Raw genomic sequence first — 13,417 nt, 5'->3', positions numbered from 1 at the left:
TTTTCAGTTTGGCTGTATTTTTCAGCTCCATAATTTGTTACGTTGTTTTTTAGAATTTGCCTCGTTGTTGATACTCTCATTTTGTTCATGCATCATTCTTCTGACTTTATTTAGTTGTCTGTGCTCTTGTTTAGCTCACTGAGCATCTTTACAATTATTTTAATTATTGTTTGGGGAGCATGTAGATCTGTGTTGTTGAGAGTCAGTTTTGGAGTTTTATTTTGGTCCTTTGATTGGGTTATATTTCTGTTTCTTTGTATGTCTAGTAAATTTTTTTGTTGGGATTTGGGCGTTTGAAAAAACCACCACCTCTCGCGGTCTTTGTGTACTGGCTTTGGGCAGTGGAAGATCTGAAATCCTAGCTAGAGGTTCTAGGACCTCTCAAACTTTTTCTGATCTCTTGATCCCTCTGATGTCTGACTGCAGAACTGTAGTCCTCAAATGCTGCTTGCCTCTGTTTTCAGCAGCTTCTGAACTCTGATGATAATCCTGTCAGTACTCTGAATCAGTGACACAAAAACCAGATTTTCTGGCACCTTCCAGACAAGCCAAAATGTTGTATGCATAATCCAGTCTTTGTTTCTGTCCCAACCGAGGACCTGGCCTTTAGGGTTTCCTCCCCTTTGCTCTTCAGTATGCCATGTAGGGAGTGAGGCTGTGAAAGCACTGAATTTTCTTACTCTTTTGTAATATATATATCTCCTCCCAAGTAGCTAGGACTACAGGCACGCACCACTATGCCTGGCTAATTTTGTATTTTTAGTAGGGACGGTGTTTCACTATGTTGTCCAGGCTGGTCTTGGCCATCTGCCCACCTTGGCCTCCCAAACTGCTGGAATTACAGGTGTGAATCACGCCACCCGGCCTGGAATTCCTTCTTAGTTTACAATGGACTTCATGGTATAGCTTCTCAGCTGATTTTTAGAGTTCTCACAGAAGTATTCCTCAAATCAACAAGTCTGTCTGTTGTTGATTTGAGGTGTCTGTAGGGGAAAGAGACGTGTGTCTTCCTATTCTGCTATCTTGCTAACATCACCTTCCCTTGTACCCTTTTTTTAAGAGCAAGGAGAACATTCTTCACCCAATAGAGTTCTTGTAATACCCTCTGGCCAGATCAGCGTCATGGATCCACTTCCAACCAGTTACTACAAGGGAGTAGGATTATGGTGGTTTGGCTTATGCTGATCAAAATTCATGAACTAGGGTCGGTGAGGGACTTGACCTCTCCTAAATCCCATCACCATTTGGTACCTGAACAAAATGACTTCCATTTTTAAGAAAAAAGCAAGATAATGATTTTTGGAAGACAACTATTGTACCTGTCTGAAGTGTTAAATTGTTATTTATCTCTTTTAGAGCCGAAGAGATTCCTCTGAAGATTTTGGCCCACAATGGCTTGGTTGGAAGACTGATTGGAAAAGAAGGCAGAAATTTGAAGAAAATTGAACACGAAACAGGGACCAAGATAACAATCTCATCGTAAGCCACTTATTCAGATTAATCATGCCAATAATGGAACATCTGAGCATTTCAGTATGTCCAGTTCTTTCATCTACTTTTCCCTAAAGTGGGAATATAATCATAAGTGATGCAATTATCTCCATCATCCTTTTTTTTTTTTTTTTTTTTTTTTTTAAAGAGACAGGGTTTCACCATGTTGGTCAGGCTGGTCTTGAACTCCTGACCTCGTGATCCGCCCGCCTCAGCCTCCCAAAGTGCTGGGATTACAGGCATGGGCCACCTTGCCTGGCCTCATCATCATTTTTTTAAAAATGTATGTAAATACTTAGCAGGTGGCCATTTTTCACTATGGATGTGATCTAAATCACTAGTAAGATATGAAATAAGATGGCAGGGATTCCACACCACAGTGTGATGTGAGAGAACTGAGTCTTCTCTCCACCAGAGACTTGTTTATGATTTTTTTTTTTTTTTTTGGCATTGTATTTTTCTTGTTGAAAACCAAATTTCTCTCTTCTTCTCATGGGTCAGTTTGCAGGATTTGAGCATATACAACCCGGAAAGAACCATCACTGTGAAGGGCACGGTCGAGGCTTGTGCCTGTGCTGAGATAGAGATTATGAAGAAGCTGCGTGAGGCCTTTGAAAATGATATGCTGGCTGTTAATGTAAGTCCCTACTGCATTCTTCTCTGCGAGTTTTCACACGTGTTTTAAGGTAGCGCTCAAGACTATTAAGAATAATTGTCATTCAGCTAATGAGGAAGTGCCTTAGGATAGGTATGCAGAGTTTTTCCTGACTTCCTAGGATAAAGGCATGAAAATAATTAGGAAACCAACTAGTAAATTAAGATAAATACACTGGACAAAACTGTGTGAAGACATTAAAATTATAACTTTGAAGACTGAAATAAGGAACAGCTTATGATACAATGTTTATTAAGAAAAGCAGGAATAACTGGGTGTGGTGACATGCATCTGCAGTACCAGCTACTCAGGAGGCTGAGGCAGGAGGACCACTTGAGCCGAGGGGGTTGAGGCTACGTCAGTGAGCTGGCATTATACCACTGCACTCCAGCCTGGGCAACAGAGTGAGACTCCGATCTCTAAATAAATAAATAAGAAAAGCAAGATATAGAAGTATATAACTAAAGTTACGATTATGTAAAATAACATGGATCAGAATGACTGGATGACTACGTACAAAAACATAACATAGCTGGTATGTTAGAAAAGTGGGATTTTTTTTTCCATGTGTGTAGCCATCCAAACCTTATTGTAATATCCTGTTACTTTTTAAATTTAAAAAATGCATAAAGTTAACTTCTGATTTCCTCCCTTGCTTGCTGATCTGCACTTTTAGATTGCCTGCTAAGTGTTGTCAGCCACTTGAGCTCTTACTGATACTTCTAGCAGACTCATTTAGGTTTAGTCCTTCCTATGATTGCTACCTAATTTTTACTCTTAATGGGGAGACACTGATCTGGCATTCAGAAACAGAAAACCTTCGAAATATTTGGCCATCAGCAAAAGTCCAGCTCAGCTCAGAGGAGTACATTTTTTTACTTTTTAATTAGGTTTTTTGAACATATACAGAAGTGAAAAGGGCGCTCCAATAAGCCCTCACACACCCATGATCCAGCTTTTGCAGTTATCTGCTCACGGCCTGCTTCGTTTCCTGTAAACCCTTGTCCATGTCCACTTTCAGTACCTGTTGGATGACCTTGAAGCAAATCTCAGACCTGATAATATTTCTTAGAGAAATAAATGTCGACAAAGCACTGTGTGGGTTAAACCCAGGTCCCTGAATACAGCACTTTCTGCTGTACCCTCTACTGCGGCCAGTCATCTGTCCCCACCTCACCCCAACCCCACCTTAGCAGCCCACATCACATGATAATGACAGGGCCTGATGAGAAGAGGTAGAGCAGGAGACTGCCATGTGGTCTTCTCCCCGTGCTTGGATACATTTGTGGAAGTCTCATCTGACAATCTCATTTTCTTCCTGTGGGTTCTTGACATCTTATGATAAACATCTCTTTCTGTGAACACCTGGAAAAGCTACAGAAGGGTCTGAGTGATTCACACATCTTCACCTGAGCTTTCTACTTAGATTCATTCGTGTCTGTGCCAGACTCACACACTGGTAGGTGAATAACAAAATTACTACCTCTTATATACCAAATGAGGTAAAGGTGAAGGATATGAGTCCTGCTACTCCAGATGTTCTTTAAAAAAAAAAAAAAAAAAAGGCGAGTTACAGAGTAAATGTAGCCAAAGATGAGAAAATAGAAAATGTTCGGAAATTGCTTCGAGTTCAGGGAAACAAAGACAGAAGCAGGTTGGATACGGCCTGGAGTGGGTGACCACGTTCCTGTCTCTGAAGAGCTGTGTGGTTAAATCCCACCCCCAGCCTGTGTGAGCAGCCCCATGCTGAAATGTAAGAGAAGCAAGCAAGATGATCACAAAGCTGGCAGCTAAATAGTGAAGAGATAAAGTTGTCAACCGTCCCAAACGGTGGAGTTTATCTGTGTGGGAATTTACATTGTGTGAAGGGTCTGACCTTTCCCTGGATAGTTAGAAAACACTGTTAATACAATTTGTTTTAAACAGTCATTCAACAAATATTTATTGAGAACTTACTATGTACCAGGCACTGAGAACACAACGTGAAGTATGACAGTCTCTGTCTGCAAGGAAACTCTGGTCTAAAAGGGGAAGAGGTAACTAAACAGGCTATTTAAATACCATGTAATGTGTGCTGTCTTAGGGAAGCAGGAGTGCTGGAGAGTGCAGACAGGGCTCTGGAGGGATGAGAGAAAGTTTCCTGCATGAGGGGTCATCTGTGCTCAGGTGAAACCCGCAGGTCAGTAGGAGTTAGCCAGGTGGGAAGGCAGAAAGCACTTGCTTGCCTAGGAAATGAATAGCATGTGCAGGGGCCCAGAGGTAATTAGGGAGCAGGACTGGCCAGGCTGGAGACGAAAGGTTAGCAGGAGTGAGGCTGGCAAGGTGGCTGCCATCCCCAGGAAGAGCCTCATTTGCCATCATGACATACATAGACACGCCAAGGGCGGCAGAGAAGCCTTGAAGGAACTCCATGGTCAGGTTGAGATGTAGCAACCACCTCTGATACGGCATAGGAAGAGGTCCACGGAGCCCGGGCAGAGCCGATCAGCAGCCGCTGCTGCCGTTCAGACAAGAGAGGGAGGTTGACCCAGGCGTGCGGGCCTCTCTGGTCTCCTCCCTTCATCTGTTTTCTCCATTTCTATTCTCAGCAACAAGCCAATCTGATCCCAGGGTTGAACCTCAGCGCACTTGGCATCTTTTCAACAGGACTGTCCGTGCTCTCTCCACCAGCAGGGCCCCGCGGAGCTCCCCCCGCTGCCCCCTACCACCCCTTCGCTGTAAGTAGCTCAGCTGGTGGAGGTGTGCTTATGCGCTGGGCACCTCCAGGCAGCAGCATCACTCTCCTATGTGGAATCAGAACAGAAGCTTTCATTTAAAGACTGTGCTTGAGTACAGATGAATCCAATGTAGGTTGAACTCAGCATTGCTTAGGACTTCTTCCTAATGGGCAGATTCATATTAAACCATCCTCTAAACATATGGGGGGTTTTTTTGTTTTGTTTTGTTTTGTTTGAGACGGAGTCTTTCTCTGTCGCCCAGGCTGGAGTGCGGGGGCACGGTCTCAGCTCACTGCAACCTTTGCCTCCTGGGTTCAAGCAATTCTCCTGCCTCAGCCTCATGAGTAGCTGAGATTACAGGTGCCTGCCACCACACCCAGCTAATTTTTGTATTTTTAATAGAGACAGTGTTTCACCATGTTGGCCAGGCTGGTCTTAAACTCCTGACCTCGTGATCCTCCAGCCTCGGCCTCCCAAAGTGCTGGGATTACAGGTGTGAGCCACCACGCCTGACAACATGTGTTCTTAAATACAGTATGCTATAAGTAGCAAAGAAAGAAACCAATAGCAAATTCATCAACTAGGAGCTCATTTATTATAAAAAAGGACTTGTTAGCTCAAATAACATTTCATGAGTGTTGATCATTTATTAAAATATATAGAGCAGAGATACGTGTCGACATACATACATATACAGTTTCTACCTGTATCTACAATTCAAATGTATTATGTTTTATTAATAGGCAGTTTTTTAAAGAAAATGTGGCCGGGCGTGGTGGCTCATGCCTGTAGTCCAAGCCCTTTGGAGGCCAAGGCGGGAGGATCACCTGAGGTCGGGAGTTCAAGACCAGCCTGACCAACATGGTGAAACCCCGTCTTTAAAAAAAAAAAAAAAGAAAATGTAACATACATTGTTTGTATCTAAACACTTAGCACAATGCCTGGTATTTAGTAAGTTCTCAGTAAGTATTTATTCACAACAGAAGAAATATGAATTTTATGAGTGTTTTACTTACTGTTTTCATTCACAAGCATTATTCAGGATTAATACATTACCAAATTGGGGCTCAGGATACTTCATAGCTTTTTTCATTCCTAATTTTTCTCTACACAGACTGCTTATTTTTAAGGCAAACTTTCTCTTTTTTTTTTTTTTTTTTTTTGAGACGGAGTTTCACTCTTGTTGCCCAGGCTGGAGTGCAGTGGCACCATCTCGACTCACTGCAACCTCCACCTCCCAGGTTCAAAAGATTCTCCTGCCTCAGCCTCCCAAGTAGCTGGGATTAGCCACCATGCCAGGCTAATTTTGTATTTTTAGTAGAGATGGGGTTTTGCTATGTTGGCTAAGATGCTTTTGAACCCCTGACCTCAGGCGATCTGCCCGCCTTGGGCTCCCAGAGTGCTGGGATTACAGGCGTGAGCCACCGCGCCTGGCCTAAGCTTGCTTTCTTTTAATAAATACACAATCGTTTTTGAGTTACTTATTTGAATTTTTTGTTGTTGTTTGGCTGGAGTATTTTCTCAAACAAGTTTTTACAGAAAACAAGTATAATTTCTAAGCATTTCTATATCTGAAAATGTCCTTCTTTTTCCTGCACATGTGAATGAATTCTGGGTGTCTAGAAGTTCTAGGGTCATAGTTCCTTTATTTATTTGTTTAGAGTCGGAGTTTCACTCTGTCCCCCTGGAGTGTAGTGGTGCAATCTTGGCTCAGTACAGCCTCCACCTCCCAGGTTCAAGTGATTCTCATGCCCCAACCTCCCCAGTAGCTGGGACTATAGGCACACGCTGCCACACCTGGCTAATTTTCGTATTTTTGGTAGAGACGCAGTTTTGCCATGTTGGCCTGACTGGCCTTGAACTCCTGACCTCAAGTGATCTGCCCGCCTTGTCCTCCCAAAGTGCTGGGATTATAGGCATGAGCCACCACGCCCATCCCATAGTTCCTTTAGAACTCTAAAAATGTTACTTCCAGCATTCTTTCTTTTGTAGGTATCTTTTCTTCTGTATTATTATTATTTTTTTAAAGAGACGGGGTCCAGCTCTCTCTGTCACCTAGGCTGGAGTGCAGTAGTGTGGTCCTAGCTCACTGCAGTCTCAGACTCCTGGGCTCAGGTGATGCTCCTGGTGCCTCAGCTTCTTGGGTATGGGACCACAGGTGCATACTGCCACACCTGGCTTTTTTTTTTCCCCTGCTGTCTGTAAGTTTTTTGCCTTTTATAATATTTTGCCTTTACCTTTGGAATTCAGGAACCTAATTCTGAGTGCTTTGATGTGAAGATCCAGGTTTTTCTTTGGCTCAGGAGAATGTTTTGCTTCCATAATTAATTTCGGTGTTGCTTCTCTCCCATCTACTTTGTTTCCCCTTCTGAGGTTCCCACTCCAGAACGGGAGAGTTAGAGAAGACCTCACTCTACTCTTCGTGCCTGTCCACGTCCCACCGTTTGTCCTGGGTTTGTGTGGTTTGGCGGTCCCTGCATCGATGGGCTTCTCAGCAGTGTCTGCCCTGCTAGTTACACGTCCTCTCCTGAGTGTTTACTTAACCATGTTTTTCATACCCAGGATCACCCTGGTTCTCCGTTGTTCATTTCTTGTAGCAGTCTACTTACAAAAAGCACTGTCCTCTTGAATCTCACTAGGAGATAAAAATCTCAGTTTTGTAAAAAGCTCTCCCTTCTCCCTGCATTAACTCACTTGGGTCACTTGCGTGTCTTGTGCAGCTGGACTGCGTGCTGCACTCTCCTTCATGCGGCTGATTCTTTATATGTGTCTAATGGATTTTAGTTATTCATTTATATATTTAAATGAACTCAACAGAGAACATAATTACAATCCTTATGGGGAGCTTTTTCATAGCATGCTCCCCACACTCCACCTGAACCAGTGGGTTCAGAATGCCCAGGTGAGTGCAACATTGAGTGCGGTGGTTCAAATCTTGGGCTGTAGAGGCAGGCACAGAGATTTGTGTTAGCGCTCTCCCTCTTGCTGGCTCACCAATTCCTAGCTCCCTCCAGCTTCTCAGGTTGTCCCATGAGAGCAGGACAGGCAGCTGCCATATCAGGAGACACTTGGACAAGCTGGCGTAGAGCAGCGCACCTTCTGCATCTTAGAAAGCTGTGTCCACAACACCGAACCCTCTGGCCAAGTCCTCGCCCCTTCCCAAGGCCCATGGCCCTGGTGCCCAGAGGGAGCACCCACCAGCTTTGCACTCTGGCATCACACTGAAACTATTTAAAAATTTGAACATAATTCATATATATGCCTCAAAATACTAGCAAACCGCATTCAGCAGTACATTAGAAAGACCACTCATGACCAAGTGGGATTTATCCCTAGCATGCAAAGATGGTTCAACATATGCAGATCAGTCAGTGTGTTACATCATATTAACAGCAAAATTAGTAGAAGAAAAGAAGTAATAAAGATCAGGGTGGAAATAAATGAAATTGGAATGAAAAATAGAATACAAAAGATCAATGCCAGATCCTTGCCCTTGTGTATCAGATGGTCACACATCGTAGCTTGAACCTGACAGTTCTCCCAGGAAAGGGAACATATGGGAAGGGGATGAGAAACAGAAAGTTTGCTCTGGTAAGAGACTCTTTTTTTTTGAGGTGAAGTCTTGCTCTGTCTCCCAGGCTAGAGTACAAACTCTGCCTCCTGGGTTCAAGTGATTCTCCTGCCTCAACCTCCTGAGTAGCTAGAATTACAGGTACCCACCACCGCGGCCAGCTAATTTTTGTATTTTTGCTAGAGACAGGGTTTTGCCATGTTGGCCAGTCTGGTCTCGAACTCCTGACCTCAAATGCCTTTTGAATGAATGATTGAACCAACCCTCACTACAATACTATAAGATATTATTTGAGTCTATTTGTGGATAAGACTTAGATAGGTTAAGTTTTTCCAACTTGTAGAGTTGGTGATTCAGAGACTCAAATCTTCTGACTCTAAAAACTAACTCCTGTACACAGGGGCTAATGGCACAGCCTCCGCTAGAAACAAGCTCCTGATTGCAGAGTTCAAGATTCTTTCCCTGTGACAGTTTTCCAGCTGTGACTCATGAATAAAAGAGAATTTGTCCTTTTTATCCTTTGACAGCTAATTTTAAGAATCTCTTTCTAACCCTGAGTAGGAAGTCTAAATTTGATAGTATTTATGTGAGAATATTTGAATCCAGAATAGGAGCCACACTGTGGCTTGTCTATTCCTGGCCTCACGTGAGTTAGCAAATGGCACAACATAGTTCAAAAGAATTATTTTTGCCATGAGGCCTGATTCTTCAGGGGGAGGAGGGCTGAAGTGCCCTTTCCTCAGAGGAGAGTTCTGAGCAGAAAAGTTGCTTGAATTCTCCCCCAGCTCTTCATGGCCCAGGACAGGGACCTGCAGAGAAAGATCTGGAGCTGATGTTCTTTCCAGGAGGTCCTTAAGAAAGAGGCGGAGCAGAGAGAGAAACCGGTTCACCCACCTTCCTGCAAAACTTAAGGTTGCCAAGAGACTGCTGATCTCTTGGCGCCCTCTTGTGGGCATGAGGGGCTGCTGCAGCCCCTTTGCAAATCCGAGCGAGGCTCTCACCGCTGCTGTGTTAGGTAGCGCTCTGTGGCCCGCAGGTGTGGCTGGTAACCTACACACCCCTGGAAGAGCGCCTCGGGTTGTTCACATCTCTGCCTTCTCTCTCCAAGCTCAGAAAGGGCAGCGGTTTCATTTTGTCCTTAATGGCTTATAGGACAAAGTCGTAACCTTCAGGAAATTCAGGGGATGGAAAGCATGCCTGTCACTGTGACATTTGCTCAGGGTCCTCAAATGAAAGCTGGGTCACCAAACTCCAAGCCCAGGCCATGTCTGACCACTGTTGGAATTGCCTTCCTGGGGCACCATCTTGCAGGGTGGGCCTGCAGGGATTGGTTCCATGGTACCCAGTGCTGTTCACCTCCTTTCCTGGAAGAGTGATGTCAGTGTTGACCGGGCCTTATGTAAAGCACAGCTCACAATTCTGCTGACTCAGGTCAGCGTTCTGCCTGTAAGACTATATCAGGTTGGGTGTGGTGGCTCACGCCTGTAATTCCAGCAGTTTGGGAAGCTGGGGCGGGTGGATCACTTGAGGTCAGGAGTTTGAGACCAGCCTGATGAATGTGGTGAAGCTCTGTCTCTACAAAAAATACAAAATTAGCTGAGCTTGGTGGTACATGCCTGTAATCCCAGCTACTTGGGAGGCTGAGGCAGGAGAATCACTTGAACCTGGGAGGTGGAGGATGCAGTAAGCCGATGTCATGCCATTGCATTCCAGCCTGGTCAATAAGAGCGAAACTCCATCTCAAAAGGAAAAAAGTAGAATATATCAAATGAGACATAGTTCCCTCTCATAGGACTCTTGCTAGGATTAAAAGAGTTTATGAATAGACACAAAATGTCTATGTTAGTATCTAATGCACAGTAGCTGTTCAGTAAAAGCAGCTACTTGGATGAGCGTGGTGGCTCACGCCTTTAATTCTAGCACTTTGGGAGGCTGAGGCGGGTGGATTGCATGAGGTCAGGAGTTCGAGACCAGCCTGGCCAACATGGTGAAACCCCATCTCTACTAAAAATACAAAAAAATAGCCAGGCATGGTGGCAGGTGCCTGCAATCCCAGCTACTTGGGAGGCCGAGGCAGGAGAATCGCTTGAACCCAGGAGGCGGAGGTTGGAATGAGCTGAGATCTCGCTACTTTGCTCCAGCCTGAGCAAAAGAGCAAAACTCCGTCTCAAAAAAAAAAAAAAAGCTACTTTCTAAATTTCTATTTTTTTAATAGCTCTACTTTTTTCTGTGCATATCTTCCCTCTTGTTTCCTACTCCTCCCTCTCCACATTCAGTTTTTTTTCTCTCCTCTCTCTCTTTTTTTCACCCCAATGGAGACATGGTCTTGTTCTGTCACCCAGGCATGGCACCAGTGCAGTGGTGCAGTCGTGCAGTCATAGCTCACTGTAGCCTCAGATTCCCAGGCTCGCGTGATCCTCCCACCTCAGCCTCCTGAGTAGCTGGGACCACAGCGCACACTACCGCACCCAGCTCATTTTCTATGGAGATGGGGTCTCTCTGTGTTGTCCAGGCTAGTCTCAAATTCCCAGACCCAAGTGATCCTTGCATTTCCGGTGCCCAAAGTTCAGTCTCCTTTTAAATTTCTCCCTTCTCAGGATTCTCTCCAGTCCTCTGGAATTCTCTGATGGAGCTAACTGATCTGTCTCCTCAGGAACACATTTGCTTGTTCTGAATAACTCTGGGGTATTGTCCAGCACACATTGTTCTTTTGAATCTACGACTCATCATTCCCCAGAAAATGGAAGGCACGGGCCCCGCCTCTCCACCAGGGGGCATGGGTGCAGTGTCAGTGGGTGTGTATGTGTGAGTGCGTTCACACCCATGGTATGTTCCTAGGAAGCCTCAAGTATGACTCAGCTTAGAAATGATGAACATTTAGCCCAGAGAGCCTCAGCAACTGGGGGACATCTTGCCACACGTTCAGTGGTCTGAGTGGGAAAAGTGGAGCAGAGATCTGAGACGCAGAGGGACAGGCGTGTAGACACGACAGTGGAGCTGGCTGATGCCACGGAGAGTCTGTGTTGCATGTGGGAGATCTTGCCTCCCTGAGGATGGTGATGGTCCCTAAGGGCACCTGCCCACTGACTGTTTCTCTCATGCACAGACCCACTCCGGATACTTCTCCAGCCTGTACCCCCATCACCAGTTTGGGCCGTTCCCGCATCATCACTCTGTAAGTGCCTCCCAGTTCAGCCGTGTCTGCCGCTTTTCCCTCTCTGGGGCTGAGCCCACTCGGCCCTTGATAGGCTGACCGGTGAACATTCATAGTGCAGCTTCTATCTCCTGTGGCTCTGGGTTGTCCTGGGAGTGACGCCCCTCAAAGCATGAGCACGCCAAACTGCCCAGCACCCGAGTGTCCCTGAGGTTCTTCAGAGGCGGGTGCCCTTCCTGTTGCGCAGTCCTGCGGATGCTCGCACGCCTCCCAGGTGGCAGGAACTGCTGCGGACGAGCGAGGAGGAGGTGCTGTTGGCCCTGAAGAGCAGAGTTTCCAAAGCTCTTTGAACAAACTCTAGCAAATCAGGTCATACCATTCACACAGAACCCACTTGCAAGGAACCCTGGCAGCCTTGCCCAAGAGCCTCTACCTTTTGTCACAGGGCCCCAGGAGGGGTGGTGCACCCCATCATCCTGGGCTGTCACCATGCAGCCGGGTCAGGGCAGGTTTCCTTGTGAAATGCTTCTCTGGCTACCAGATGGGCGGGGCACCTGTCCGTTGCCTCACACAGATGTCTTGGGGGCCGTCCTCAGCCATGTGTGTCTCATAGCTGCTTTGATTTCTTGGGAGACAGGAGAGATACAGATCACATTTGTATAAGCCAGAAAACCTGTGAACAGACAGCTCTTAGAATCCAGCAAACTGAGATGCTTGAGAGGAGTATCCCCTTGATTGTCACCGGCGCTGCCTCTGCTCAGGCTCCTTCCTCGGGCTTCACGCCTGCAGAGCCGTAGGCCACAGAAGGATCCCCTCCACCATTTTAGCCATTTCCTTGGGTGGTGGGGCCTTCCCACCATGGGGTTCATGGTAAGGCGCTTGGCACCTGCTCAGTGCCTGGAGGAGAAAGCCCAGTTAGAATGATGTCTTCTTTCTTGTCTTGCCCTCCCAAGTATCCAGAGCAGGAGATTGTGAATCTCTTCATCCCAACCCAGGCTGTGGGTGCCATCATCGGGAAGAAAGGGGCACACATCAAACAGCTGGCGAGATTCGCCGGAGCCTCCATCAAGGTGAGGCTGCTCCCGACAGCCCTGCGGCTCTTTCTCCGCCTCCCCTCACCCCGCACCCCTGTGCCTTTTCAGTCCCAGGCCCCGCCACACCACACAGAGTCAGAATCCCACAGTGTCTGGAGCAGTTGCCTGCAGGACTGTTCCCATCTGCTCTCATGTCTCCTTTTCTCATTCCTATGCCGTTCAACTAACCACTGAGTTAGGAAAAAAAGTATTCGTAGCAAACCACGCAACCCAGTCCTCTTTGGCTTGTTGTGGTTGTCCTCAAGAACATTAAGCAAAGACAGGCTGAGGATTTTCCCAGGCCAAGGGAAGGGGCTGCAGTGGAGTGATAATTTAGCAGATGTCCAATTAGTCTCCACTTCATAGGCCCTGAACTTTGAGGAAATGGTATGGATCAAAAACTCTTTGAAAAGCAATGATTAAAATCGGCCGGGCACGGTGGCTCACACCTGTAATCCCAGCACTTTGGGAGGCTGAGGCGGGTGGATCATGAGATCAGGAGTTCAAGACCAGCCTGGCCAACATGGTGAAACCCCCGTCTCTACTAAAAATACAAAAAATTAGCCGGGCGTGATGGCGCATGCCTGTAATCCCAGCTACTCTGGAGGCTGAGGCAGGAGAATCGCTTGAACCCAGGAGGCGGAGGTTATGATGCGCAGAGATCACGCCACTGCACTCCAGCCTGGGCAACAAGAGTGAAACTCTGTCTCAGAGAAAAAAAAAAAAAAAAGATAAAGCAAAGAAAGGTTGAGGATT

General features: G+C 46.1%; 1 protein-coding gene across 17 annotated transcripts in view; it reads left to right on the top strand.

Moving 5' to 3' along the window:
* Window positions 1–13,417, top strand: part of IGF2BP2 (insulin like growth factor 2 mRNA binding protein 2) — a 177,304-nt gene that overhangs the window by 149,691 nt on the left and 14,196 nt on the right. For 14 of the 17 annotated variants that reach the window (XR_013527175.1, XM_078350421.1, XM_035274686.3 and 11 more), the window contains 5 exons: window positions 1,357–1,479; window positions 1,993–2,128; window positions 4,735–4,863; window positions 11,541–11,609; window positions 12,542–12,658. Coding sequence is in view for 16 of the 17 variants with exons in the window: in XM_078350421.1 (XP_078206547.1) it covers window positions 1,357–1,479; window positions 1,993–2,128; window positions 4,735–4,863; window positions 11,541–11,609; window positions 12,542–12,658 (574 nt within the window). In the remaining variant the exon portion in view is untranslated. The remainder of the gene's footprint in view (window positions 1–1,356; window positions 1,480–1,992; window positions 2,129–4,734; window positions 4,864–11,540; window positions 11,610–12,541; window positions 12,659–13,417) is intronic. The other 3 variants (XM_078350422.1, XM_035274680.3, XM_054245443.2) reach the window with 1 other exon arrangement.

Source organism: Callithrix jacchus, chromosome 15, assembly GCF_049354715.1.
Source record: "Callithrix jacchus isolate 240 chromosome 15, calJac240_pri, whole genome shotgun sequence".
NCBI classification, from domain to species: Eukaryota; Metazoa; Chordata; class Mammalia; order Primates; family Cebidae; genus Callithrix; species Callithrix jacchus.
The sequence above is the reverse complement of the archived record's forward strand: the minus strand, read 5'-3'. Positions and strand labels throughout refer to the sequence as shown.